A 27,838-nucleotide genomic window follows, 5' to 3' on the forward strand; every position below is an offset into this window, starting at 1 on the left:
AGGAAAGGATCAGTTGCCTGAAATGATCTGGTGTTCCAGAAAGTAAGAAACTAAAAAATGAGGAGCAGGAAGGTGGAAACAAGTGCTTTATTGGTTTACATTTTAAAGCAAAGTTGCGCAATTTATTTTTTTTCTAACGGATGATGTGTAGAGGTGATTTGAATCCTCTTTCTTAATGATTTGGAAGTACAGCCTTCACTGCGTGTATGTTTGCAAATCTGTGTTTACTGGGTTTCCTTCTCTCGGCTTTGCCTTAGTGCTGCAGTGGATCCATTAAGTGGCTTTAGAAGCTTTTCCTTTTTAATTAAGGATACATTAATTAAATATTTTTAACTTTCCAGGTGCATGAAATGTTTTAAAGTAGGGAAAAATAGTGTCGTTTTATCTTCCTAGATTTCTTTACCTGGTTTACCTAGAAAGTTGTTCCACACCCATGTAGTTTAATCCTTCTGAGTGAGAGAGTCCACAGTCTCCTGGATGCTCCTGGTCAAATATTTTCAAGTAATTAAAGCCTACTGCCTGCTCTCGTACGAGAAATCAAGAGCATCCATCAGGAGAAGTTAAGAGCAGCGAAGTGGTTCCAGCTAAAGGGTCAGTTGGTGGAGGCATCAAACCCAGAGGGTCTGCGAGGACTTTGCTGGGTGGTCCCAGAGTGCTCTGCAGCGTTTGTTGAGAATGCAAATTCCATGCTGGTTTGCAGTTACTGAACGTGCCTGGGAAAGGAACAAATGGTGTGATGGCACTGATGGGTAGAAGCCCTTTTTCGGTAGGATAAGTATTAGTATTAAAATATAACTTTTTAAAGTCTTGTTTAGGACAAAAGGAGAAGGGGAAGAAGTTGAAGGATTCTCAGTACTGGAAAAGAGGACAAGCTCTGGGAAATCTTGCATCTTATGAGAAGGTAACTCAATACACTATAAAGCGATACCAGCCCAGACTGACACGTGGGCTGCCCGGACAAGGGCCTTATATAGGAGACAACTTACCTGAATCCCCATGCACTTGACATGAGTGCCCACCTTCAAATCCCATATATTCTCTCACCCCCAACATGGAGCATAATTTCAGAGACGTCCTGATGCCTCCAACCATGACTACTGTTTCTTCTTAGGCTTCCCTTCTAGCCTGGATCTGCAGAGGTACTGATCTTGACCACCAGCGGTCAAAGAGCAGGTTCATGAGCATCCTGCCCCTGACAGGACAGCTTTTGCGAGGATGGGGGTGTTTTTGAGGGCAGGTGCTCCAGTGTGGCTGCTTTAAGTCAAGTGTTGTGCCCCCCGTGGGACCACAGTCCTTCCTTGTGGTGGTTGTGCTGGTGACCTGTCTGATGTAGCAGACGTGAGGTGCGGAAGCTGGTGCGGAGATTTTCTTCTGGGAAACATTTCCAGGACTTCTTTCTATAGAGCCACTTTGTCGTTATTTCTCACTAGACTGACCGTGGCTCTCAGGTGCTCTGGGATACCTCTTGCACTGCCATATGATGACCTCTGTGTTCTCAATAAACACTTTTCTGGTCACTGTCGTAATAATCCACCTTCTCTGAATGCACTTGGGTTGAATTCCCACAGGCAGGAAGGAGTTCAGAGGGGTTTACCAAGCACCGGACTACTTCAGCTGAAGCCTTTGCAGTCTGGAAAGTCCCTTTTCTGTGCCGAAAATCTTGCTGCTTCTGCAGTCCTGAGCCGGGGTGGGTGGATGTGGTCATTCCACCTGGAGGAGATGGGGAGCTGTGGGTCTCCATGACCTCAGTCTTTTAAGATGCTCCCCCAAACATGTTTTGAGCTGCTGTCAAACTTTCTTTTCCTCCTCCATGCCCAGCAGCAGCTGAGTTGTGCTTTCTGGAGTTACAGAACCACAGTGAGGTCTTCTCCTTGGTCCTTGGCATTTCGTGGGGTGAGGATGGCAGGACAAACCACCTCTGTATGAACTACTTAAAACTCAATTTCTTAAGTTTTTGTGATGATCCAGCAAATACATCACCCCTGGGAAGAGCTCTTGCTCTCCTGCCAATACACAACTGATTCGTGGCTCATCTCTGTCCCAGGACCTTTCCCTTGATAGCAGAGTGATTGCTCATGGTTTTGTCAAACAATGCTCTTAAGTTACCTCCAAGGAAAGTCCTCAATCTGGGGCAACCTCGCGGCCCGAAGAAGGGTGTTCCCAGCAGCAAAGGGGTCACCAGGGATATCCGTCAGCCCACATGGCAGGTTGTTCCTCCACTAACGGCAGAGGCAAGCGCGTTCCTTCGGTATCACAGCAAGCAGATAACATATCAGTCAATCTTGCTTCTCTTCACCAGCCAGTCCAAAAATCGCTGAGGCAAAAGGCAATACGGAACGTAACCTTGAAGCGATGACTCAGACTGCAAGAGCTCAGCACGGGCTGGAATATTAACCCTTGGATTCAAGAGCACAAGAGAAATAGCGATGAAAGAGGAAAACTGAACTTCCCGAGATGTTTGCTTGTTGGAAGCTGTGGGAGCGAAAACGTCAGAGGTGGCCCCGGCTTTAAATCCCCACTGAAATGCATGAGTATGGGGGAAGCAAAGGGGTGTTGTTCATGAGAACTTTCCTCCACCACGTCAACGAGGACAGGCAGCTGCTCTCTGAGGGTCCCATCATGTTTGGGAAGAGCAAACTATCAAACCTCTTTGGGTAGAGCATGCTTTAGCAGCTGGCGAGGTTAGGCACATTGCAACCTGCCTGGGACTCGAAAGGAAAACAGATGGAAAAAGCTGGTTTTCATTAAATAACATTTTTAATAAATAAGCATCTATCAATAAAATGCATTTTACACTTAAAATATGATCATATATTCAAGTTGTTCTTCTAGCAGAGTTTGGAAACCCTGGCCAGCTGGAAGCAGCAGCCATCCCATGGGCTGGTCAAGCTGTGATGAAGTAAAGAGGAAGGAAAAAGTCCTGGTCCCAGATTCCTTATGCACCGGAGCTGATCAATGCTACCCTGAAAAATGCTATTCTAGAGAGGTAGATGCTGTTTGTGACCTCACGTAAATGCACTGGGAATAAAAAAACAAACCCTATCACCTCCTTGCATGGTGCAAATTATTGATTGGTTTCTTCTTATCTTGCTCAGTGCTTGACTCAGAGGGCTATAACAGCAATAATTTTCAAGCTGAACTTCTCAGCTTGAAAGACGTCTCAAGCTGGGAGACGCGAGGGATCTCAGGTACGTTTGCGTGTTATTTCACGGGGATTTCATTGGAATATTTGCCGCTTTTAGTGTTGTTTTGTCAGCTGAATCAGTTGGAAAAAGGAAGCTGTAGTTGCGTATTGTGCGAGTGCGTTTAAGGCTGGTGCTGTGATATGGGTTATCTGTTCGGCTCGTGATGCCATGTACGGCTGCTGCCAACGCCAATGCTTGCAGACTAAAAACGGGGGGGAGGAAGCCTCAAAAGTCGATTTTGTTGCCATTACAAGATCTGTTTGGTGGAATACAACAGTGACCATGACTGCTGTGATTACCATGGCAAAAGAAGCTGATGAGAAACGTCACCTATAGCAAGTCGGGGTGACCGCTTGGCTTTCTGGTGATGTTGCTTCTCATTGCAACCCTACCGAGACCATAAATGCTAATTTCAGCAGTTCTTTTGTGCAGTTTTGTTGCTTCCAGGGCACAATCGCCTCCGGAGAACGGCCTGCAGGCATGAGCTTTACCAAGCGCCGTGCCAGACCCAACATAAGGCAAATGTTACCTCCAGGAAAATTAGAGGTTCCGCCTCACTCTTTCCTTTCTAAGTGCATGTCCACCCTTGCCCATCTTCGCTCTTGTGGCGTCTGGGCCCCAGCAGGGCCAACACCGCAGGCTGCCCGGGGCCACGTCCAGGCGAGCCAGGGCCATCCCCAAGGGCGGAATTCCTCACCACCCTAAACAAGGAACCATTCCTTTGTGGGATATATGTGGTTTGGCCACAGGCAGAGAAGTGGGAGCCGCAGTACTTTTGATCTACTAACACATCTAAGGACACGTATGAGTGTCCAAAGCTGTTTTAAAGGCTTGTGTTTAGAGGATGGGCAGAAGGCACGTCTTTGCTACAAGCACCACTTCCAACAGGGCATCACTCAATCCGTTGTTGCAATTTTCAGGTGCCGCAGCAGGACAAACCAGAGGTCACCAGAGCTTTTATCAGTGGGGGAAACAGTGTATTTTCCCGTAGCCGTATTTTGAATATTTTTTCTTGTTAATATTTAACCCCAAAATAAACCTCTCCCCAAGGAGGAAGAGCAATATACAAAAAGCAAACCCAAAGAGCTCTGCATACAATGAAGAATGCTGGCATCTGTACATAGGGGCTTATCTTGGAAAGCTGTCACAATCGCTGCTTTTTCTGGCCAAGAGAGAACTGCACTTGGACACGCGATGGGGTGTGCTTCTCTCAGCCTCATTTTCCTAAATTAACCTTTATTACGGTGACAATATTGGTTTCTAATGTGGTCTGAGCGTGCCAGCAGCAGAGAAGCTACAAGGCTCCAGGCCACAGCATCTCCTTTGGCCACTCGGTGAGTGCAGGGTCTGGTGGAAAATTGTGGGGTTTATTTAAAAGACTCCTCTAAAAGAACAAGTTAAGTGTTCTGGGAAAAGCGGGATCGGCAATTCCACCACTTACCCTGTCCTGTCGGGTCTCGTGATGGGGAATAATCACTGCTCACTGGAGACAGATTTTTGCTGTCTTAAGCAGATTGAAAAACACATCTCTGCTTCCCGTCCTTATCACTGCTGCTGCCCGTTCTGACACTGGCACCAGGAGCACCAAGCATTACCAGCTTCTTGGAGGTGCAAGCGGGTGGGACAAGCCCGACATTGGGACTCTTTCATCTGCCTTCCCCATGGGCTCCCTTCTACTTTCACAGTGCACCACCATGTGTGGAAAGAAGTCCAAGTGCTCCTTCTCCCGCCTGGAGGTGACCCTCATCGTTTTCCTGGTGTTGATGATAGCAGTGACCGTAGTGCTCCTCATCCTCCACTTTGTCGTCAAAGAGAGATATGGCAAGTTGAGCTTTTTCAGTCCCACCATCCCATCCTGCTCGGGTGTGTCCAGTGCAGAAATTTAAATTAAAGGGGTACAGCTAGGGGGTCACTGGACACTGCTGAGCCTTCACAAACCTCTCTGCGTGTGGTCCTCTCACACAGCCGCAGCACAGTGCTGTTGTTGGCCTCTGTGTCAGGAGCACGGTGCTCCAACCCATCGTGAGCATCTCTTGAGGCATGAATGCGCAGCCTTGGGGCGAGTGGGTGCTGCTGGATCCAGACAACCTCCTTTCCTTCTCTCCACCAGGTGGAGGGGGACCTTGAGAGCCCCTCTTTCACAGAATCACAGAATCACCAGGTTGGAAAGGACCCATTGGATCATCGAGTCCAACCATTCCTAACACTCCCTAAACCATGTCCCTCAGCACTTCATCCACCCGTTCCTTAAACACCTCCAGGGAAGGCGACTCCACCCCCTCCCTGGGCAGCTGTTCCAGTACCCGATGACTCTTACTGTGAAGAATTTTTTCTGATATCCAACCTGAACCTCCCCTGATGGAGCTTCAGGCCATTCCCTCTTGTCCTGTCCTCTGTCACATGGGAGAAGAGCCCAGCTCCCTCCTCTCCACAACCTCCTTTCAGGTAGTTGTAGAGAGTAATAAGGTCTCCCCTCAGCCTCCTCTTCTCCCCTCTCCTCTCTTCTCCTCTTCTCTTTTCCCAGCGCTGAACCAAGGGGTCTCACAGCTGTTGCAATCCCATCACAGCCCATTGATGCCTCCAACCCCATCACCAGGAATGGGGCTGTTGGATTAGCTCTCAATTCACTCTAAAGTAACCCATGTTTTTTCTCTGGAGAGATAAAAATCTCACGGCTAAAGAAAACATTTTGAAACCTTAGGCATTTTCTTATGACAGGAGGCCTTTCCCAGGGCTTGGGATTTGCCCTTCCCTGGATGGGGACATGTCAGCAAAGGGACCTTCCAATTTCTAGGCTTTTATCTCAAATTAGATGTAGTTCACACTTTCTTCATGTGTTTAGGTTGTAACACGTAAAAGTCTTGTACAAGTGATTCCTCTCTGTGTTTTAGCTCTTGGAGGAGAAGGTGGAGGAATGGTAGCTTTAATAGGTGGCCCTGTTCGTGCCATCTGAAACGAGGGAAATGCTCTGTGGTCACACTGTGGCCAGTGTTTCTCCTCTGTTCCGAGGCACAGCCTAGGAAAGGCCAGGCAGGGGAGACGCAGTGTCCCTTTATGCTACTGCCCTGCCTTGAGTGGTATCGGCTGGCTGGGGGAGACTGTGAGAACAGATCAAGCACAGAAATATTTTCCCACGGTGTTATCTCAGCCTCCAGTGATTTGTGGCTCTGCGATTTCCTGAGACACAGAGAATTCTTTTTTTTTTTTTTTTAATTTGATAGCCTTCAATGGCTTTTTTTCCATGAGTTTGTCCAGGCATTTCATCTATCCTGTAGGACTCCTGCACCTTCATGATGGCTGTGATAAGACACGTTCTCCTTTGGGCTTCCTTTTACTCACCGCTTGCCTGGATGTCATTGCCCAGAATCACCTTTCAATTCTTTGAGCTCCTGATGGCTCTGCTGTGATTTATTTTGAGACCACTCCTGGACATGGGATGTGTTGGAGGCATTTCTTTCTTTCTTTCTTTCTTTCTTTCTTTCTTTCTTTCTTTCTTTCTTTCTTTCTTTCTTTCTTTCTTTCTTTCTTTCTTTCTTTCTTTCTTTCTTTCTTTCTTTCTTTCTTTCTTTCTTTCTTCCTTTCTTTCTTCCTTTCTTCCTTTCTTCCTTTCTTCCTTTCTTCCTTTCTTCCTTTCTTCCTTTCTTCCTTTCTTCCTTCCTTTCTTTCTTCCTTCCTTCCTTCCTTCCTTCCTTCCTTCCTTCCTTCCTTCCTTCCTTCCTTCCTTCCTTCCTTCCTTCCTTCCTTCTTTCTCCTTCCCTTTCCTTTCCTTTCCTTTCCTTTCCTTTCCTTTCCTTTCCTTTCCTTTCCTTTCCTTTCCTTTCCTTTCCTTTCCTTTCCTTTCCTTTCCTTTCCTTTCCTTTCCTTTCCTTTCCTTTCCTTTCCTTTCCTTTCCTTTCCTCTCTTTCTTTCTTCCTTTCTTTCTTCCTTTCTTTCTTCCTTCCTTCCTTCCTTCCTTCCTTCCTTCCTTCCTTCCTTCCTTCCTTCCTTCCTTCCTTCCTTCTTTCCTTTCCCCTTTCCCCTTTCCCCTTTCCCCTTTCCCCTTTCCCCTTTCCCCTTTCCTTTCCTTTCCTTTCCTTTCCTTTCCTTTCCTTTCCTTTCCTTTCCTTTCCTTTCCTTCCCTTCCCTTCCCTTCCCTTCCCTTCCCTTCCCTTCCCTTCCCTTCCCTTCCCTTCCCTTCCCTTCCCTTCCCTTCCCTTCCCTTCCCTTCCCTTCCCTTCCCTTCCCTTCCCTTCCCTTCCCTTCCCTTCCCTTCCCTTCCCTTCCCTTCCCTTCCCTTCCCTTCCCTTCCCTTCCCTTCCCTTTTCTCTCTTTCTTCTCTACTCCTTCCTTGGCATCTCCTGACATGCCATCTCCTTTTTCTCACTGATGCTGAGCTGAGTGTTTCATGTGCAAACAGCACTCACACCCTTGGATCTTTTTCCTGCATGGTGGCGGTGGGCTTGGAGAGCTTAACTGGCAACACTCATCTTCTTTCCCCGTCTCTCTGAATCACAACACGTTTTACTCAGTTTACAGTGACCCTGCCTTGTGAGGTCCCTCTGCAGTTCTTCATGCCTGGTCCACCCTTTACCACTCTGTATGCCTTAACAGCCTCAGCACCCTTTGACCACGTTGTCAGCCTGTTGGAAACCCAAGCCCACGGTCCCAACTGGATTCCCTTGTCTGCTAAGTGCTCTGGGGATGCAGTCTCTTTAACAAGGCCACTACTGCTTCTGTCCCTGATTCTGCTCGTTCATGCACCCATTAATCTACTATTTATTCTTATTATAGATACCGGTGCAGTGAGAGCAAACTACTTACTGGGTGTTGGTCGAGCTGACTGCACGGGACCTGTGGCAGAAATCCCTCTGGTAAGTTGGGGGAACTGACCGTGGGGCTGGCGGAATATTGATTTTCATCATCGCTGAGTATTTTTTGCGGGACTTCTGGTTTAGAGGGTCTGTCTTGCCAAATGGTTGTTATCTTCAACCGTTAGGTGAAATTCCTTTGAGGCTTTGAGCAATCTGATCTGGTGGAAGGTGTTCCTCGCCCGTGGCAATAGATTTGGCACTGGATGATCTTTTATGTCCCTTCCAACCCAGACTGTTCTATGATTCTTGCAATCACAGGGCGAGCTGCTTGCAGCTCTGAGTGTTCAGATGTTGAATGACTCCTCCAGCGAATCTACTTAGAAAAATACATGCAAATGAATACATGGAGCTATTCTCTTCCAGATGGGATATGCTAACCCGGACCAGGTAGGCGGCGGGCTTCTCACGCGCCTCTACAGCCGAGCCTTCATCATGGCAGACCCTGACGACTCCAAACGCGTAGTGTTTGTCAGTGCCGACATAGGAATGGTGTCTCAAAAACTGAGGATAGAGGTACATGGCTGGAAATGAATGCTTTCACAGTCTGGGTTGTCTCTGGCATTAACATTGAGGTTGTGGTCACGGCTTAATAATATTCAACACGGCAGCACACTGGCTGTTTGTTTTGGAACCTCATTGAAGCACGATCACAAAGAGATGTCGTGGCTCTCGAAGAAGAGCTTTTGATTCTTCAGCAATGAAGATGGACTTTAACCATGCTTTTCTTAGCAGAGAAATTATCATGAATACGTTCAAATCACAAGCACATTGTCACGGTGCCAGTCTAATGCTGGGTCTCCAGCACCACAGAAGAGGGAAGGAGATTCCAGAGAACTGGGGAATTACTGGCTGATCTGAGCTTCACTGCCAGTTGGCCGTAGAGGTCTTCACTTATCAGATTTTGTTATTTTAAGGCTCTTGCCAAGTCAACAGCTATGACCTACTTGTTGTGACACCAACATGGAAGTATCAGACAGAAAGAGAAGAGCAAGGAGGAAGATGAATGGTTGTTTATTTTTTTTTTTGAAAGGGCTGATACAATTCTCTATAGCCTTTGGGTGTGAAAATGGGCTTTTAGTCCCACCTTCTTCCTCCTAGGTGCTCAACAAACTGAAGAGCAAATATGGTGAGCTGTACCGACAGGACAACGTCATTCTCAGTGGCACCCACACGCACTCAGGACCTGGTGGCTACTTCCAGTACACCCTTTTCTGGATCACTAGCAAAGGGCTAATCCAACCATCCCTCCATGCTATAGTGAATGGCATCGTAAAGGTCTGTGTTGTCCAATCTGATCACATGAGAGCCCATAAATGCGGAAAAGGTGGGGAGGGATGTGTTTGTGACTGACAGAGCTCTTGCTCTGATGTTTGTGGTAGCATCTCCGAATGTCTCAGTCTCAAAACTGAAATCAGATCAAAAAACAGAAGCCTTTAACTCTGTCTTCAGAAAGAGACAGTTGTGGTTGATTTCAAAATATTACCGTAATTTTATAGAATTTTAGTTTACTTAAGAAAAAAAAAAAGCCCCTAAATTCCCTAAAAATGTTGTGGACAGACAGGGAGGGAAAAAGAGTTTTCCTTGTTAATCTCACATATATCTTATATGCATTGACTAACATTCCCTACATTCCTGCTTTTCAGAGCATTGATATAGCGCATCAGAATATGAAGAAAGGGAGGCTTTTTATAAACAGAGGCATTGTAGAAAACAGCCAGATCAACCGAAGCCCTTTTTCCTACCTTGAGAATCCAGAGTCCGAACGAAGCAGGTAAAAGCTCCTCAACCAGAAGAGAAACAGAGCCCTGAAGAGGACCCTTCGGTTGCCACCATGGCCCGGGCGACTCGCAGCTGGTGCTTCTAGTCATTCAGGGGATGGTTGCAAATGTGGAGCTGAGACCATGGCAGAATGACACCATTGCCATCCTGCGCTTGGGTGTGCACCCCCAAGAATTAGTTGCAAGAGTGGGCTTAAAAGTTGTGGTTGCACCCTCTAAGCACGTGAAGCATTGTTCAAAGATGTGACTTAAGGTTAGAGTCAGATGGCATTAAAGTGCCCCTCTCTCTCAGAGAGGGCACCTCTTCTCTCCATCCCCTGGAGAAGCAGAGCCTGAGGTCAGCAGCAACCGTGACTCTTTGCTTACCTTCACAGCTATTTTCAGATGCTCCTCTAAGGTCTCACTCTGCTTTGGTAGTATCTGTAATAACCTCTTCATTTCCTTGTTCAACCTGGTGGAGACTTAAGGTGTCTGAGCAATGCAGAGCATGATCATGGCTCTGGCACTAACGGGATTTCCCTGCTTCTTTTTCATCCAGGTATTCATCCAACACAGATAAAGAAATGGTGATGCTAAAGATGGTGGACGAGAATGGACAAGAGATGGGACTTATCAGGTACAGATCACTGAAGTAACATATTTTTTCTCCAAATCCTCATAATTCAGAGTTCTGTAGCAGTTGTGTCTTCCTGCACAAGTTCCCCTTCCTAACACCAACCACTGCCCATAGACCATTTCTCCCAGCTACTCACCAGAGGGTCTCTGAGGAAAAAGTGAGAGGCCAGGAGTGTGTAAACCGAGTCTGCATCCCTTGTCTGCTCTGGGAGATACGGCAGCACCTGGCCCATCTACTGCTGGGCACAACCCAAGTGTGTCTGAGGAACGTGAACGTAGTTGGTCTTCCCTTGTAGATGCGCAGAAAAGTCCCCTCTGGGGCTCTCGCTGTGCCCCTTGAAGCAGATCTCAGCCCCTGCATCTCCAGGGCTGTTTCTGCTCCTCTTCTCCCGGCTGTTCTCCTGAACCCCTCGCATTGTGTGGGGAGCACGCCACTCCCACCGGCAGCATTTACAATGTCTCCCCTATCAACAGATCCGCGGGGCAGCGTTCAGCCTCATGAAGTTCAGATCTCCCGGCCAGGCAGATTGAAGTAACGTGCAATACCAAAGCCATAATTTCATTTTCCTCGTTTAGAAGTCACAAGTGAGAGTCTGACTGCATTAAAGAGGAAGAAGAGGGTTTTCTTTTTTCATAAGAATGACGGTGTTCCTTTTTCCCCCCCTTTTTTACATTGTTGAATCCTCCTTGTTTCTTCAAAAAAAAAAGGAAAATAGAAATCCCTTCAAAATGCAGTCCTCTGGACTCAGAAGAGGGAGTGCAGACCTGAAACAGCTCTTGGTGGCCTTGATAATTATGGTGCCAAGTTCATGTGGCCTCAAGGCCTGGACCATCATAGCCACGAGCTCTCCTGGTCAGGAAGGGAGAGGAGAATAGCTCTGCCCTTGTTAATCCACCCCTAGGTAGCAACAGTCTGTGTTTATACTCTTCCAAGAGTATTTTCCATAAGTCAATTGCAAATGCATAGATTGAGCAAACCAATTGACAATAGACCGAACGATGTGTTTCTTGTGTGTGTCTCCTGACTCCTCTTCAGCTGGTTTGCTGTGCACCCCGTCAGCATGAACAACACAAACCGTCTGGTGAACAGCGACAACGTGGGCTACGCATCTTACTTGTTTGAACAGGAGAAGAACAAGGGGATGCTTCCTGGAGAGGTGGGACTGTTTTCAGACTGCTGAACGTAATAGGGAAACACATGCTGCAGCAGGGAGGGGACGGTTGGTGCTTTCTGTGGGCCGAAGCTTCTTCTTCCAAACAGTGAAATAGGACAGAAGGACAAACAGAAAAAGGAGGAGGAAGATGAAGATTTACTTTGTTCCTCTAGAGGAGACAAATTGTAAGGCAAATCTTGACCTTCCAAACAAATAATCAGTGGCGTTTATTTAGACTTAAGGAATAAACTGAGTTTAATTTGATTCAGAAATACTAGAAAGATGCATTTAATATTTGATCCAAAAGGATCAATATATTGCATCAAGGCTGTGGTCAGCCTCACTTCTTTCTTACAGCTTACAGCCAATTCCACCTTCTGATTTTCATTTATCCAGAAGATTTTGCTATCTTCAGAGTGCAGATACAGCTCTTTTAAAGAGCATTGTTTCCCCTGAGGTGCAAATTTGGACACGAACCCATCTCACAGACACTTTGAGTCATGAGTTGACTAAGAGGGCTTCCTCTGTGTGTCTCCAGCATGTACCTTGAAACAGCTGCCCAATTCCTACCTTAATATTCTAGGCAGGGGAACACATACAGTTCATACTGAAGATGGAGACGAATGGAAGTCTACCTTATTCTTAATTTGCAAATGTTTCTTTTTTATACCGGATTATCTAAAAGCTTTTAACAAGACTTGACTCCAGTGCATAGTTATGGGTGCAAGTCAGTGCAAGTCGACCTGCACGCCAAGCTAAGAAGTGTTTGGGGTTTCAGTATTTAGCTGTATGATCTACTGAGCACATTGTGTCTAACGGGCTTACAAGAAAATAGCTTAAGAGCCCATAATATATGAAAATATCTGGTGTTGAAGCACCCCATCTTTAAAAGAGGGGAAGAAGTGAGAGTACCTGTGAGAGCTGAATTCAGTTGACACTCAATGTGTACAGCCTTGCTTCTGGTGAGTACTGCATGATGTTAGCTCTTGCAATCAGATCCAATAACTCTCACCCTGTAAATCAGTCGTGGTGAAAGCCCTGCAGAAAAAAACCCCATCCTGTGCACGGTGCTACAATTAATATCTAATCAGTAACATGAGAAACTGGGCATGTGGTGGGGAAGAGCTGCCTCTAGGATGGGCAAGGTAGATGAAGAAACACTGCTTGGATACTAAAGCAGTGTGAAGGTCGCCCTGAAATGGCAGTTGCAGCCCATATGTCCTATTGTCCCTTGCTCTTCCTGTCCCTAACCCTTGAGACACTCCCAAATCCCCATTCCAATCCTCCCAGTTGCTTCAGAAATGTTCATCAGCGTCACATGTTCACCATCTGGCTGTGGCGCCAGCCTTGAGTGCAGGGAAAGCTGCGGGTGACGGTTGCAGTCACTGCACTAAAATCCATCTGACCATGTCCGGTTTTGGCAGGGCTCCTTTGTTGCTGCCTTTGCATCCTCTAACTTGGGAGATGTGTCGCCCAACACCAAAGGCCCCTTCTGCAAGAACACGGGGGACTCGTGTGATAACCCGCAGAGCACCTGTCCCCTGGGGGGGGTAAGTATATTCTGCATGATCTAGAATTAACTAGATCTTCTAGTTAACTTCTGATAGGGAGAAAACTTGGGGTGGAGCAGCAAATACAGAGCCACATGGTGGATGGTTGTGAATGAAGAGGACATGTTAAAAAAATCACCTCTTTTTGGGCTATTCTGGATACCTCTTTCAGGAATTTACATTGTCTTTTTCATGTTCTCTGGTTATTCAACCCTAACTTAAATTTATCATGATGCAAATGTTAGTGTGGAACCTTGGTGCCCACATTTGAGTCAAGAATCAATGATGGCAAGAAGCAATCTGCATTGCAAAAAGCAGTTAGTTCCCACAGTATGGCAATCACTTGTGAGCTCATCCACTTTGCAGTTGCCACGTGTTCTCCGTATTATCCGATCACCAGGTTTTAAACAAATTTCTCAACAGGCAACGATGTGCATGGCCATGGGTCCCGGTAATGACATGTTTGACAGTACAAGAATTATAGGGCAAAATATCTACTTGAAAGCAAAGGTAAGTGATATTTACCAGTGTGCGTGAATGCTGTTATTATAGGAATATATGTTCATTCTTGCACCTTTTTTTGTGAGTGTCCATAGTCTGAAATTACTCAAAAGTCCATATTTATATGCTTAAGGAAAAGTTTCCTGATGATTGAGAAAGCACACACTTTTATTTAGATACATCATTGTAGGTGCTGCTGAAAATGTTCATTTGGACTTTTTTTACATCCCTCATTAGTATATTATGTGGATTTTGCCCCTTTTAATCTTTCCCTCTCATCCCATGCACGCATCTCAGAAGTGTCATGATGGGAAAAATCGTTAGCATTAAAGACTCCTAGAAGAGCTCAGGGATACCACCAGATATGATTTGTTGGCCTGCTTTGGCATCACACTCCCAAACAAACACAAATGTGAGTTAAAATCTGCCAGCTTTAACATCCATGAAAGATGCTCATCTCGCCCTGCTTGAGTTTGCATTTACTCAGCCGGTGTCCTCCACCTATGGGCTCCCTCACATCACCCGTGTCCTTGGGCTCCAAAGTCCCATGAAGTTATTTGTTCCCCCTCTGTGGCTTCGTGTAACGTGAGAGTAGTCAGTAAAAGGATGTATTCTGGCATCATTTCAGGAACAGGAGCTTTTAGAGACTGGAATGGGTCCAATGGAGAAGTAAGAAGGCTTGATAGTGACATTTTCTTTTTAACTGCTAAGTCAAATGCTTACCCTGAGGTTACTCCAGGCTGACTGTGACTTGCAAGTGAAAGATTGTCCCAGTCCAGAGTGGCCTGATGTGTGTATCAAATGACGGAGGAAAACATTGCTGTTGGTTTTAGCACTGCAGACTCTTGGCCTTCAAAGTCTGTGTCCTCTGTTCCTCCCCACAGTTATAGGAGTGTTACTAAACCCGTATAATTTCTAGTAACGCTTTTTATGTACCAACTTGAGTCATGAGTGCCAGCAAACCACTCACTGGAGAGCCAAACGGCTCAGCTGTCAGCTGCGCAGTAAATGCATCTTAAAGTCCATGTGTTTCGAAGAAATGAAGGCAACAAAGTGCATCTTTCTCATGGAAGGGATTTCTTTTGGTTGGTCTGAGATGTGAGAAATGACGAATGTTGCAAGTCAGAAAAAGAATTTGCCAGCCTTGTGGAACAGGCGAACGTTTCAGCTGTAAAAAGAAAGGCATGGGCAAACCCACTGACCACAGAGTGTCCTCCTTGTGTTACTCGAGACAGGAAGAGCATGAGGGACTCAGGGCATGCAGGATGTAGAGACATGGTGATAGAAACAAAGGAGCTTGGGAAATACACTCTTGCTTTAAGACCTGGAAGGAGACATTGGAAGATATCAACAGAATGCAGAAACAGTTCATATTGTTGAATCTCAGAAGAGCTGGATTCCTGGAGGTGTTCAAGGCCAGGTTGGATGGGGCCTTGGGCAGCCCGATCCAGTGGGAGGTGTCCCTGTTCATGGCAGGGGGTGGGTGGAATTACCTGATCTTTAAAGTCCCTTCCAACTCAAACCATTCTATGATTCTACAATTTCTTCTTCCTCAAGGATTTCCACCTTGTGTGTCCCTTAGGAGCTGTACGAAAACGCGTCCCAGGAGGTCACAGGACCCCTCAGCTCGGCACATCAGTGGGTGAACATGAGTGACGTCTCGGTGGAGCTCAATGCCACGCACACGGTAAGAGTGGGACTGTTGGGTTACAGGCATAAGGAAGGGAAAATGTTACGTTCTCACAGCAGGACGTGGCACACTGGGCAGAACTGGTTTTAAAATATCACTTTTTTTATTTTTTTTTCCCTTCTCATTAAGGTTAAAACATGTAAACCAGCCTTAGGACACAGTTTTGCTGCTGGAACTATCGATGGAGTGGGCGCTTTCAACTTCACACAAGGTAATTTAGGGAGCAGATGTCACTATGGCTTAATACAAACGGGGAAGACATGAGGCATCCCCCAAATAGCGTCAGTCCTCAGAGTCATTTCGGAATATCAATGGCTGGTTGCACCACGGTCTTCAAAGGGATGTCTTTTAGGAAGGTGTGACCTTACAGCCCCCTCACAAGTTTGTCTGTGTTTGTTGGAAAGCTTCTGGAGAAGAATATGACCGTGTTCTGAAGGAGGGAAAGGGCTAGTTAGGAAGTGGGGAGAAGAAATATCTGGCTTTCATGCAATCTTTCTCATTTGTTCTCCTTACCCAAATGCTGCCAAGATGGAGCTCAGCTGGGCTAAATCTTGGGTTTTTCAAACCATCCCAAGAAAGGGACATGGTCAGAATCCACAGGGAAATATCCTATCCCACATCAGCAGGGAGGGGACAATAAATGAGTTTTCTGTCCAATAGCTGCTGGGGCAGCTGAAGGAACAGCATTTAAAAGATGTTTCCCCCTCCAGGTTCAGTGGAAGGGGACCCATTTTGGGATGGAATCCGGGACCAGCTGCTGGGAGAGCCATCCAATGAAACAAAAGCCTGCCACAAACCCAAGCCAATCCTTTTTAGTACTGGAGAGGTAAGGATAGTTCTGTGAGCGATAATATTGACTGATGCCAGACTTGGTCATCCACAGGTAAAATCACACCAGGTTCGAGCTGGAGGTACCCTGGGGTGGGGTTCTCCAACACAACCCCACTCCCAGCAGGACCAACACTGCAGCTACAGCAGGTTGCTCAGGGCCATGTCCAGAAGAGTCCAGGCAGCCAGCAAGGATGAAGATGTCCCACTGCTTGGGTCCCCACCCTCTGTTTCTTAGAGCTAGCCCCTGCAGCCGTGTTGGTCCCAGCCCATCCTCATGCTCAGAGCTGCTCTATCTCAGGCAGAGATTGGTGTTTGTTCTCACTGAACTTTCCCCAAATCCTACTTAAAACTTTAAAAGAAACTTGATGCTCCATTTTCTACCTGCTGTTCCCTTGGCCTTAAGATAAATGCACTTTAGTGGAGCAGGATCTTGTCCAAGGTCCTTTAGGGCACTCAGAGGATGCCATCCGGATCACAGAATCACAGAATCACCAGGTTGGAAAGGACCCATTGGATCATCGAGTCCAACCATTCCTAACACTCCCTAAACCATGTCCCTCAGCACCTCATCCACCTGTCCCTTAAACACCTCCAGGGAAGTTGACTCCACCCCCTCCCTGGGCAGCCTCTGCCAGTGCCCAATGACCCTTTCTGTGAAAAATTTTTTCCTGATGTCCAGCCTGAACATGACAAGCTGATCGATTGCTATTCCTTTCATCAGTCTCGTTAAAAGCTTTCTCAGTATAGCTTCATGTTCAATCAGCTTCTCACTCCGTCTCTCATAAAATGACATCCCAGCACAAAGCCTCCTCCATCCAGGATAGTGCTGCTGAGAGTAAGTTACCCTTTGTTATGGCTTTATCACCTTCCGAGCATCCTTTTACAGATGCCCTGCCAGGTCTCCTGTTTCTGATGTACTTCACAAGTTTTGGTCATTCATGTTTTGCCCCCAGGACATTACTCCTCAAAAACCTTCTTGGCTTGCTGGAGTGGGAGTTTGCATTTCATTCGCTGGACCTATGCTGCCCTTGACCTCTCGCTGTTCTTTATTTCCTCTGAACAGGATTCTTCATTTTTATTTAGCTATTTTTTTTAAGAAGAAATACCTCTAAGAGCGTGTGTTTCGGCTGCTGCGGTGGTGCTGGATCTGATTATGGTGTGGTCCCTGCTAAGGGGGAGTCTGAAGCCAAGGCGAGGTTGAGGGTTCCCTGAGCATCACAACTGATTTGGAAACTCTCTGATAGTGCATTTTCTCAGCTAATGAAGAAGTAATTTTCATTTCCCACTGCTATTGGGCTTTTTGATTTCACTTTTGTTTTCCTGGTCAGATGTTCAACCTTATAAATCGTAACACTATTCCTTTCCCATGCAGGTGAGGGGTTTCTAGGTGCCACCCTGACCTTAATTACTCACTTTGCTTGAAGCTATCCCTGTGACAACACCTTTTTCTTTTCACCTTGTCCGCGTATTTACATGCCTGTTATGGTCCGACATCTTACGGTACACGTGGAGGTAAAACAGCTCAGCTGTTTTTGTTTGCTACTATCCTACAATGGTTATATCCACTTTTTTTTCCACCTCAGATGACCTGGCCTCACCCGTGGCACCCTGACATTGTGGATGTTCAGATGGCCACCATTGGATCGCTGGCAATTCTTGCTGTTCCTGGAGAGTTGACGTATGTATTTCTTTGGTCTTGTTCTGTGTGTTGCACATTCAAGCTACCTGCAATACTTTTGCGTGTGGGTAGAAAGGGGCTGTAGGCTAAAAACAGTCCCCAGCAGATAGGATCTGTGCAGACAATACACATATATGTCCACCGCATGTACTTTCTTGCATACTGTCTCCTCTGCTTACCTGGGATTTCCTGTTTTCTTCTCCATTCCATAAACTGGCCGTGGGAATGAATGAAATGCAGAAAGCTCCCTAAATTATTTTAACTTGTTATTGCAAAATACACTTTCAGTAAACAAATAGAACTAGTTAACCGATTTTGGTTCACTCCACAAATGTTGTAAAGATTAATTGTACTGACTGTTGACGGTGCAGTGGTGAAAATCTGAATAAGACCATAGTTTATTTCTAGCAACCTTTTTACCTACCCAACATGCCCTGGGGTTCCTCCAACTTCACCTTGGCTATGATGATGTGTGTGAAATGGTTTGAGGTGTTTGAGCTCACCAAAGAGAAGCCTTAAGGGATCATGCGCAGCACTGCAAACGCTATGTGAATTTCTGCTGGGGTGCTGTGTGTCCACCCAGCAATTCCTAGTTTAGCTCTCAGCATTTCTGGAGACTAACTTTGTTCCCTTAACGCCCCTAGGACCATGTCTGGACGCAGGCTACGGGAAGCTGTTCAACGAGTAAGTTGTTGAGGAAGAGGTTTCTCCAGAACGCAGCATATTGGAATGCCATATTTCTTGATCCTTCTGTTTTATCCCTTGTCTCCTCACAGCTGGAGTCATGGGTCTTGTGTCTCACAGACGTTTCCTGCTCCCAATTGCTTCAGACACATTTTGCATGTGATTACTGGCAGGAGAAATTAATAACCTCCCCAAAAGAAGCAAACCGATTGAGTTTCGACCCATTAAGTCAACATGAGCTAATTCAGCTGGGATCCAGCCACAGCGGATGCTAGCAGGAGTTTCATCTCTGGGGTGGAGGGGTTTAGTTCTTTAATCCCTATCAGGAGTATATAACTTGAGAACAACTGGAAAATAATGGCAAATGTATTTTTTCCATTTACCTAATTGGTACATCCTATTCTCGGGTGCAGCCTGAATCTTATTCTCAGACGCTGTCTCCACAACTTGCTGAGGCTGTCTCACATACTTATATCATCAATTTTTTTAGAAGTACAAAGATAATCAGCTTCCAACTCCCCCTAAATTTATTGAATTTGCTGAAGTATGAGATAATTTCTCCTCTTTTTCTTTGGGAAGTGAATATGAGATGTTAGTATAGGCAAATTACGTTTGTAGGGTTGCATTCCTGAACATCAAGCTCCCTACCGACCATAACTTTGTATTCTGTCCTGGTAAATAACAACAACGACAACAGAATTATTATTGTGCATTAAGCAGTTGTTACAAGACAAGCAATTTATTTCCTTTCTTAGGAATTTGATTCTCATGGTAAACCACAAATGGATGTCGTGATTGCAGGTCTGTGCAACGTCTACACTCATTACATTACCACCTATGAAGAGTACCAGGTAAATGTTAAAACTGCAGATGGAGCATGTTTAACTGAGTTCAGCTTTTGGCTATATGGGATGATAATTTGTGTGAAATTATGTATGTTTAGAGTATTTTTCCTTTGCCACCGCAAAAAGCCGAAGAACCTTAGCAGAAATCTGTAGCAGAAACCATAAGACCTCCTTGTTTATTCTGGCCTAGTTGACATGGTCTGATGGCCAGTGTGGTTTTGTGACTGTAGCTAGAGAGTACACGCGGACCCTATTGTGGAAATGGTCAGATGTACTGAAGGGAGCTCCTGTGAGGTCTCATTTGTTTTAGTAATCTCCCAATGACTTGGATGAATTAGGAATTATCTTCATAAAATGGCAAAATTGCCAGAAGAAAGGTTTGGAGCTATGGGGTCATGAGGCGAACATGAATTACAGTGTCACGTTGCTGTCGGAACGACCGCAATAAAGCTCACAAGACCCACCTTTAAGGGTTCTCACAAGGCGTGGTAGATGCTGTGCTTTGAGGAAGATGTGGGCCATTGGATGGACTCCTTGTGTTCACAAACCCTAAACTGCAAGGGCAGGTTGGAAGAACTGGGGCTGTCCAACCCAAAAACTCGAGAGGAGGTGACCTACATCACGCGCCTCTAAAAGAATAAAAGAGCTGTGATAATTGGAAGAGTGACAACCGGTCCTCCCTGTTTGTGATTGAATAGAGAATGAAGAATTTCACCTGAAACTGCAACAGAAATGCTTAGGCAAGTTTTTGGGCTATCTTTCTAGCAGTAATGGAGTGAAAAAGACAGCAGAGGGTATAATGTGGATCTTGTCCTGGTGCAGTAGGATGAGCTGTATAAAATTCTCAATTGTCCTTCAAATCCTCCTGTTTCAAATCTGTATTTTACTAGGTTCAAAGATATGAGGCTGCATCAACTATTTATGGACCGCACACCCTTTCTGCTTATATTCAACTGTACAGAGGACTTGCAAGAGCTATTGCTATGGTAATAAAAAATGTCTATATGCCACGTGCTGGTAGAGGTATTTAAATCTTGTACTCGGTGATGGCTATATTCGCTCTCAGTGAGGCTGCATGATTTTCTTTTCACTTAAGAAATCATTTTGAGAAATTCTCCTATGATATGAAAGCAATTCCTGTAAAGGCGGTCACATAATACTTGAGAAATTCTGTTTGTGTGTGTGTGTGTGTGGTTTGAAGTTTAGGAAATAGGTAACTCCAACCTTTCATCATGGCCTGAAGTTTTATACCATGTTTTTACTGGTTTTATACCATGAGTAAGAAAGATCTGCTACGTTTCTGTTGTACATGACAATGTTTGTTATTGTCGTATCTGTGGACCCCGTGAACGTGCAGGACCAGTGGGCAGGCATTACTCCTCAAGCTGTGGGATCACAGAATCACAGAATCACAAGGTTGGAAAGGACCCATTGGATCATCGAGTCCAACCAGGTGGACTAGATGTTCTAGCATCATGTTCCAGATGTTCTAGCGGGTGGATTTGGGAGTCACACAGCAACAGGGCAGTGGGGATTGCTCCTGCATGCAGAGCACAGATGAAGATTCTCTTGGTTTTATTAACAATTTATTGCCCTAGTTCTTCAAAATCTATCCAAGCGATGGACTTGGATGGAAAGGTACAGCAGTGATGTGATTGATGAGGGACATACTGGTTATCTATTCATATGCTTAACGAGCACATCTTCCCTCTCCCAGAATACAGTTCAGGATTTGCCACGTGGTCCAGAGCCCCCGTTTTTCAATATAAGTAACTTGACTTTGGTGCCTGCTATCACTACTGATCGTGCGCCAGCGAGTAAAACATTTGGGGATGTGCTACAAGATGTGAGACAGCAGTATCACGTGGTAAGAGCTTCGAGTATTTGCTGAAACCTATTTAGGATATGATCTTTTAATTCTTACCCCTCATCTGAAAAAGTCTATGTGTTCTAGAGCGTTGTGGTACGCTCAGACCAAAAAGGTCTCGTTGCTCTTAGTGGGAGTGGTAGAAAAGGCAGAGACAGAATGTTTTTATGCCAGTGTCACTGTACTGGATGTGATTAAATGACTGAATGACGGGGAAAATACAGGCCTTTTATTCAACATTACGATTTCCCCTTTCTGCTTTGACATAAAAGAACAGATTGTAATTAAATAGGCAAATGTCGTACAGCGATTTCTTTACAAGCAGAAATCAGGTCATATTTGATGCCTCTGGTGTGGAATTTAAATGAAATAACAATGTCAGAAAAACTTCAGTTTTCAGTGCTTAAAGTTTAGGTAAGGTGTTCAGAGCAAGATTTTTCAGCTCACGGCTCTCTCCAGCAGGAAGGTAGGAAGTAGTCAGGGAGGCATTCTTAAAAATCCTACCTGTTTCCCTCCCTCTTTTACACAGAAATCTTATGTCCATCAAGCAGGACAAGGGCACTGTCGAGGCTCACTGTGTGTATGTCCACTGCATTCTCAAAAAAAGTGAAATTATAAATAATTTAAAACAAACCACCAAACCCCAACCAAACCTGTAAAAAACTCACATGGCATCTTCAAAGGATGTTCTTAATGTGCAATACGCTGCTCAGCCTTTAATATAAATCCCAATTTTCCCCACAGGGAGAAGTGGTTGGAGTAAAATTTGTGGGCGCAAACCCCAGGAACTCTGCAGAGAATGCGGTAAATATGATGCAACAACACTAGAATTGGGGATATTCAGGATTAGTATATAATAAATTACTGCTTCTGCCTGATGCATTTTCATCTTTGGTGTTCAGATTTGAGAAAGAGTAAGAGCGTGTGCTTCCAGTGCTTTTATTAGTTTAAATCTGTGCTTTGGCAGTGAGATATAAATGTTTTTGGTAGTAACTACTGCATTTGCCAGTAAAACACACAGAAGCATAGTCCTTTTTTTCAGTTTAAAGTGATATGCCTGTCCCCTCAGTGTCTGGCTAACTGTTATTTTTATTCCAGACCGAGCACAACTTCCTTACAGTGGAGAGATACGCCAACAGTTCAGACAGCTGGCACGCGGTACAGAACGATGCCTCTTGGGACACCAGGTGGGTGCCCTGACCAAGTTGCACTGTCCCACACACTCCGTGGAGTAGTTGGAGTTTAACCTGAAGAGCTTCATCTCAGAGCTTCCAATCGTAGGTTGGTCTTGTCCCTGCAGATGATGCCCCCTGGGGACGGATTGGTCCATATTTGGGTGGTTAACTTGCCAAGACCACAACAGTCTGATCTCCTTGGGTCTAGCTTCTGCTAGATATGTTTGGGAAAGGCAGAGGGAAGAGCAAGAATTACAGAAGGTTTGTGGTCCAACTTGTTCGTAGCCTACAGATATTCATTTGCCATACTGTGCTGATGAACAGGAAATACAAAACATGAGACGTTCACCGCAGTAGGGTTTTCGAAGTGAAAAACTGGCCAGATTTTGCTGTGCATCATAGAGTAAGAAAGCAAAGTTAAGGTTAAAGATGCCAGTCTTAAGGAAAAATATCCACTAAACAGCAAAGCTGGTGTCACATTTCAGAGCTACACCAGAAATCAGTACACGAAATAAAAGTGTCATCTTACGTCAAACCATCCAATTTCAAATTTCCGCCGTTTGAATAAAACCAGATATTTTTCTTGCCTGCCTCTGCCACCTATCTGTGAGAAGCTTAGACCCTGAAAACCATCCATCTTGAGGTCTTCTGACCTTGCAATGTCCCAGTGTAAACACATAACACCTGAGGTCAGGGAGGCAACGTTCCTGACAGCTTGGCTTCTTTGGGAAAGTCTTCTTCTGGATTTATGATGAACATTTGATAGGGTGTAATTTTCTCTGCCCAACTGCAACCAGCTGTTCTCTAAACCCAGTCCGGTAGCCAGGATTTTTTGTCCCAATAACAGGTGATGCGTTCCTACCTGCACTTGGAGCTCTGCATTTCTAAGTGTTTGCTCTCTGTTTAACACAGAATCACAAGGTTGGAAAAGACCCATTGGATCATCGAGTCCAACCATTTCTAACACTCCCTAAACCATGTCCCTCAGCACTTCATCCACCCGTTCCTTAAGCACCTCCAGGGAAGGCGACTCGACCCCCTCCCTGGGCAGCTGTTCCAGTGACCAATGACTCTTTCTGTGAAGAATTTTTTTCTGATATCCAACCTGAACCTCCCCTGACGGAGCTTCAGGCCATTCCCCCTTGTCCTGTCCCCTGTCACTTGGGAGAAGAGCCCAGCTCCCTCCTCTCCACAACCTCCTTTCAGGCAGTTGTAGAGAGCAATAAGGTCTAACACCTGCATTATGTTACCTTGTCACTGTCACTGATGTCACTCTTTCCAGTGAAGTCCCTGTTAGAGTAAGGGAAATGATGGCATTTTATCACCCACAGATGTAGACCTGCCTTCTTCCCTCCTCTTCCAAAAACCCAACGGATTTCTCAAAATCTTGGCCAGGAACACTGAAAATGTTTAATAACGCGTCACTCAAAAAGATGAAAAATATATAAAAGTGCAAAACTTGAAGAATGTGCTGTCTTGATACTGGAAAGATGGTTCTAGACTAGATGGATCTAGGATTAATATTTTCCTTCTTGAGAAAAGTCAGACTCTGGATCTCTGAATGATGCTTAAATGCTTTTGCTGAGAAGACAGAGGAGCTGTTTGGCCTTTTCCTACCCAAAGGGCTGTCCACAAGGCAAACCAATGCAGACAACGATATGTCCCTTCCTGTTGCCCCAGGAAGGTACCAAAGACCACAAGAAAGTGGAAATAGTTCTATTAAGGTGAAAACGAGTCAATTTTTGTGATGTCAGTCCATTAACCTTGAAATGTCAGTAATTAAGGCAATAGGAACAGGAACAGGAAGTATCAAACAATTTTACTAGATACTAGTGACCTTCCAGTACCTGAAGGGGCTACAGGAAAGCTGGGGAGGGACTGTTCACAAAGGCTTGGAGTGATACAAAGAGGGGCAATGGGTATAAACTGGAGAGGGGCAGATTTAGACTGGACATAAGGAGGAATTTCTTCACCATGAGGGTGGTGAGGCTCTGGCCCAGGTTGCCCAGGGAAGCTGTGGCTGCCCCATCCCTGGAGGTGTTCCAGGCCAGGTTGGATGGGCCTTGGGCACCTGATCCAGTGGGAGGTGTCCCTGCCCATGGCAGAGGGCGGTGGAATCAGATAATCTTTAAGGTTCCTTCCAACCCAAACTGTTCTCTGATTCAATGATATTAGTGGAGTTAGACTGGTGTTTTAGTACAGTAAAAATGAACGTTCGATGCTATTGAATGTGCTGATGTTGCAATAGGAGAGTAGCGTGAGGAAACGTTATTTGTTATCTTAGTGTTGCAAAGTGTTAAATGGTTTATGGCTGCATTTGTAAAATGCATGTTTTCAGGGATCAGAAGATAGGAAGGTTTACTCAAAAGAGGTGTAGCTTTTGGGGAAGGAGATAGCTGTTATCTGCCCTTTGCCCTGGGCTTACTATTGCAGCAGGGACCAACTCAGTGCGGACAACTCAGTGGAGAATTGCCCTTTTGCTGGATGCTATCTTGGTGTTTGCAGGAGGGAAGGGTTTGGCCCCACCCTGTGTTTGCCACGAGGCACTAATTGCTTTCCTGGGATGGTTTAGGAGGAGGGACTGAGCTACAGGCAAGAATTTGCCTTGCCCTGCCTTCAGCAAGCAGCCAGGGGAGATAAGACACGGTTAAAAACCCAACAGCTCATCTGTGAGAAGCCTCTTCCCAGGTGGGATTTGAGCTACATTCCAGTTCCTGAGTCCCAAAGGTGTGGTCCTGGTTCACTGAGCCGGGAAGGCGAGATGGGGAGGAGTCTGAGTGGTGGCATAGATCTATCACAATAGAATTTTTAGGTTATGCTATTACAGCAAGGCTAAGGCTGGAGGTCTCTGGTCCAGCCTAGCTCCCAATAATGCCAGTGCCAGAGCTACAGCAGATTGCCTGGGGTCATGTCCAGGTAAGTAGAGGTTGTTCCCAAGAATGGAGATCCCGCACCACTGCAGGCTTTGTGCCAGCACCTTACTGTCACCTTGTTCCCAAGACAAGCCAGTGCAATCCACAGCTAAAACCTCCGACAAGAGCAACCAGGTGGATTCATGGCCCTGTGCCAGCATATAGTCTCTGTTCACCAAACCAAAATTTCCCCGTCATTCACTGTTTTTCACCAGTCGTGTCTGTAAATATTTATTTCAAACTTCTCAGTAAGGCTGGTATGGGGAAACTAAATCAAGGTATTTTCTTAGAATCATAGAACAGTTTGGGTTGGAAGGGACCTTAAAGATCATCCAGTTCCAACCACCCCTGCCATGGGCGGGGACATCTCCCAGTGGCTCAGGTGCCCAAGGCCCATCCAACCTGGCCTGGAACACCTCCAGGGATGGGGCAGCCACAGCTTCCCTGGGCAACCTGGGACAGGGCCTCACCACTCTCAGAGCGAAGAAATTATTCTTTATGTCCAGTCTAACTCTGCCCCTCTCCAGTTCGTACTCATTACCCCTCGTCCTACCACTCCAGGCCTTTGTGAACAGCTCCTCCCCAGCTTTCTTGTAGCTTTTTCAGGTACTGGAAGGTTCATCTACTTTCTTCAGTTAAAGCCATGAAATAGGGGGCTGTTTCCATAGGACTCAAGAACTGTAATGTCTGGCCCAGATACGATTAGGGAGATATCCGGCAGTGGCCCTGACTGGCAGTATCAAAAGAAGAGCAGGTTCATCTTCACCTCCCCACAAAGTGGGGAAAAAATTCCCTCACCTTCAGGTGACGTGTGGCTGTTCTGAGGCTGAACAGAAACAGTTTTGCACACAGAGTTTGATGTGTAAATGAGTTGCCGAAGCCTTGAGTTTGATTATGAAAGATTTTGCCTGCGATCTTCAATAAATACTCATCCTCTTGGCTCAGCATCCCCCGTGCACAGGGCTGGCTAAGCTGACAAATATTGGCCACAGAGGTAATGATGGATGGGGTTATGGTATCGGATTGGGAGTGAAAGAACACGTTGGTATAAATATTCTTCATCTGCAAAAGGGATTGTTGACTTCTTTTTCCATGTTTCCCATGTTCACCTGCTTGGCGTTGGATTGGATTGTTCATTGCTGTTCTTGTAGCCTAAATGTATGAGGAAAGGTTAAAATAAGGTCTTTATAGTATACATAACTGGAGTGATTTCATCTCATTTCCCTTAGTGAGCTCTCAGGATATTGAAACAAATGAAAAGTGGATTTGCTTGCTGCCTGCAATTTTTGGTTTTTCTGCTAGGTTTTACTGGGCCAAAGGACTGCTTGGTCTGAGCACCGTAACTATTGAGTGGCACATCCCTCAGGGCACAGAGCCGGGCCTCTACAGGATACAGTACTTTGGGCACTACAGGAAAAGACTGTCGATCACCCAAGCTGTCTCTATTCCATTTGAAGGCAAATCTTCAGCATTTGAAATCACAAATCTGTAGGTGATCTTGTTCATTAAAGGAATTGTTTCCTTGGAGCAGTAGATCTGATATCTGCGATGTTCATAATGACTGCCTGGGAAGTTTTGGTTTGTGGCATCTAAACATCATTGCTGTCTCCCTAGTGGTGCTGGTTTGCCTTTGTTGGGCAAAGCTGGACTTCCTGCAAAGTTTTGACTTTTACACGCAATTCAGTCTCACTCGTCTAATGTGATTCATTTACTCAAGCTGTTCCTGTCCTGGCCAGATCTCATTGCCGTTGATTCTTATTGCAATAAAAGATTTAAGTGTTTTTCTTTTGTTTTAAACAAGGGCTTATTGATTGTGAACAGGCTCTCTCAAAGAGAATTCATGCAGTGTCTGGAGCTCATCCAGACCATAAAATAGTCCATAAAGTTGAGCCCAGTGCATAAAATGGTAAAGAGCTACTGAATTCACAAAGTATCAGAAGACTCCTCAACTGTGCTTGAAGTAACTGGCAAAGCTGAGCTCCTAGGGCGGTAAGGGGGTAAATAGGATGGATACTCATCGGAAAGGTTTGCATATTATTTCATTTAATCATTCTAATTTAGGTGTTTGGAGGATTCATTCTCTGAGTTAAAAGCCATCACATCGCTGAGACAACAGTATCAAACGAAGTGAATTGTGCATAGTTCGTTATAAACCAGTGGTCCCGGTGTCACAGGTGTCTGATGAGAGCAACCGTATAGAGGACTCCAGTAAGGAAAGGAAGATCAATTGTTTGCAAAATAAAATATTGAAGCAGTTGGCAGGTTTTTCCCTCTAAACGGTTGTGTCGTCTTTCACAAATGTTACCTTTGAACCAACCGGTGCGCCAGGTGGGCTGAGTGATGCCCACCACGTGTGGGTTTGTGTCATTTCAAGAGAATGCTGAGCAAGTTTCTGGAAAAGAAGTCTTCTAAAATCTCTCACATAGTTACCAGTGCCCTGAGAAAGCTACAGATGAGCTGAAGGCTGAGTCCCTAGAAGGACTATGTATGTTTGCTCTAACATTTTGACCTGAAGACACGGTG

General features: G+C 45.5%; 1 protein-coding gene across 3 annotated transcripts; it reads left to right on the forward strand.

Moving 5' to 3' along the window:
* LOC104060045 (putative neutral ceramidase C) lies at positions 1-27,186 on the forward strand. 3 transcript variants are annotated; one of them, XM_054071010.1, is made up of 22 exons: positions 1-2,986; positions 3,096-3,188; positions 4,871-5,006; positions 7,956-8,035; positions 8,399-8,548; positions 9,134-9,310; positions 9,679-9,806; positions 10,352-10,429; positions 11,465-11,585; positions 13,007-13,132; positions 13,556-13,642; positions 15,216-15,320; positions 15,453-15,534; positions 16,034-16,149; positions 17,738-17,832; positions 18,477-18,516; positions 19,272-19,367; positions 20,252-20,347; positions 21,079-21,228; positions 21,973-22,032; positions 22,327-22,415; positions 26,618-27,186. In XM_054071010.1, exons 3-22 carry the CDS (start codon positions 4,880-4,882, stop codon positions 26,805-26,807), a joined length of 2,193 nt encoding a protein of 730 aa, XP_053926985.1. In that variant the 5' UTR covers positions 1-2,986; positions 3,096-3,188; positions 4,871-4,879; the 3' UTR covers positions 26,808-27,186. The 3 variants fall into 3 exon arrangements, with proteins under 3 accessions (XP_053926985.1, XP_053926983.1, XP_053926984.1); XM_054071008.1 differs by having other exon boundaries at positions 1-3,188; XM_054071009.1 differs by lacking the exons at positions 1-2,986; positions 3,096-3,188 and adding an exon at positions 3,767-4,519 and having other exon boundaries at positions 26,618-27,185.
* Positions 27,187-27,838: the final 652 nt, after the last annotated feature.

This window comes from Cuculus canorus, chromosome 7 (assembly GCF_017976375.1).
Source record: "Cuculus canorus isolate bCucCan1 chromosome 7, bCucCan1.pri, whole genome shotgun sequence".
Taxonomy (NCBI): domain Eukaryota; kingdom Metazoa; phylum Chordata; class Aves; order Cuculiformes; family Cuculidae; genus Cuculus; species Cuculus canorus.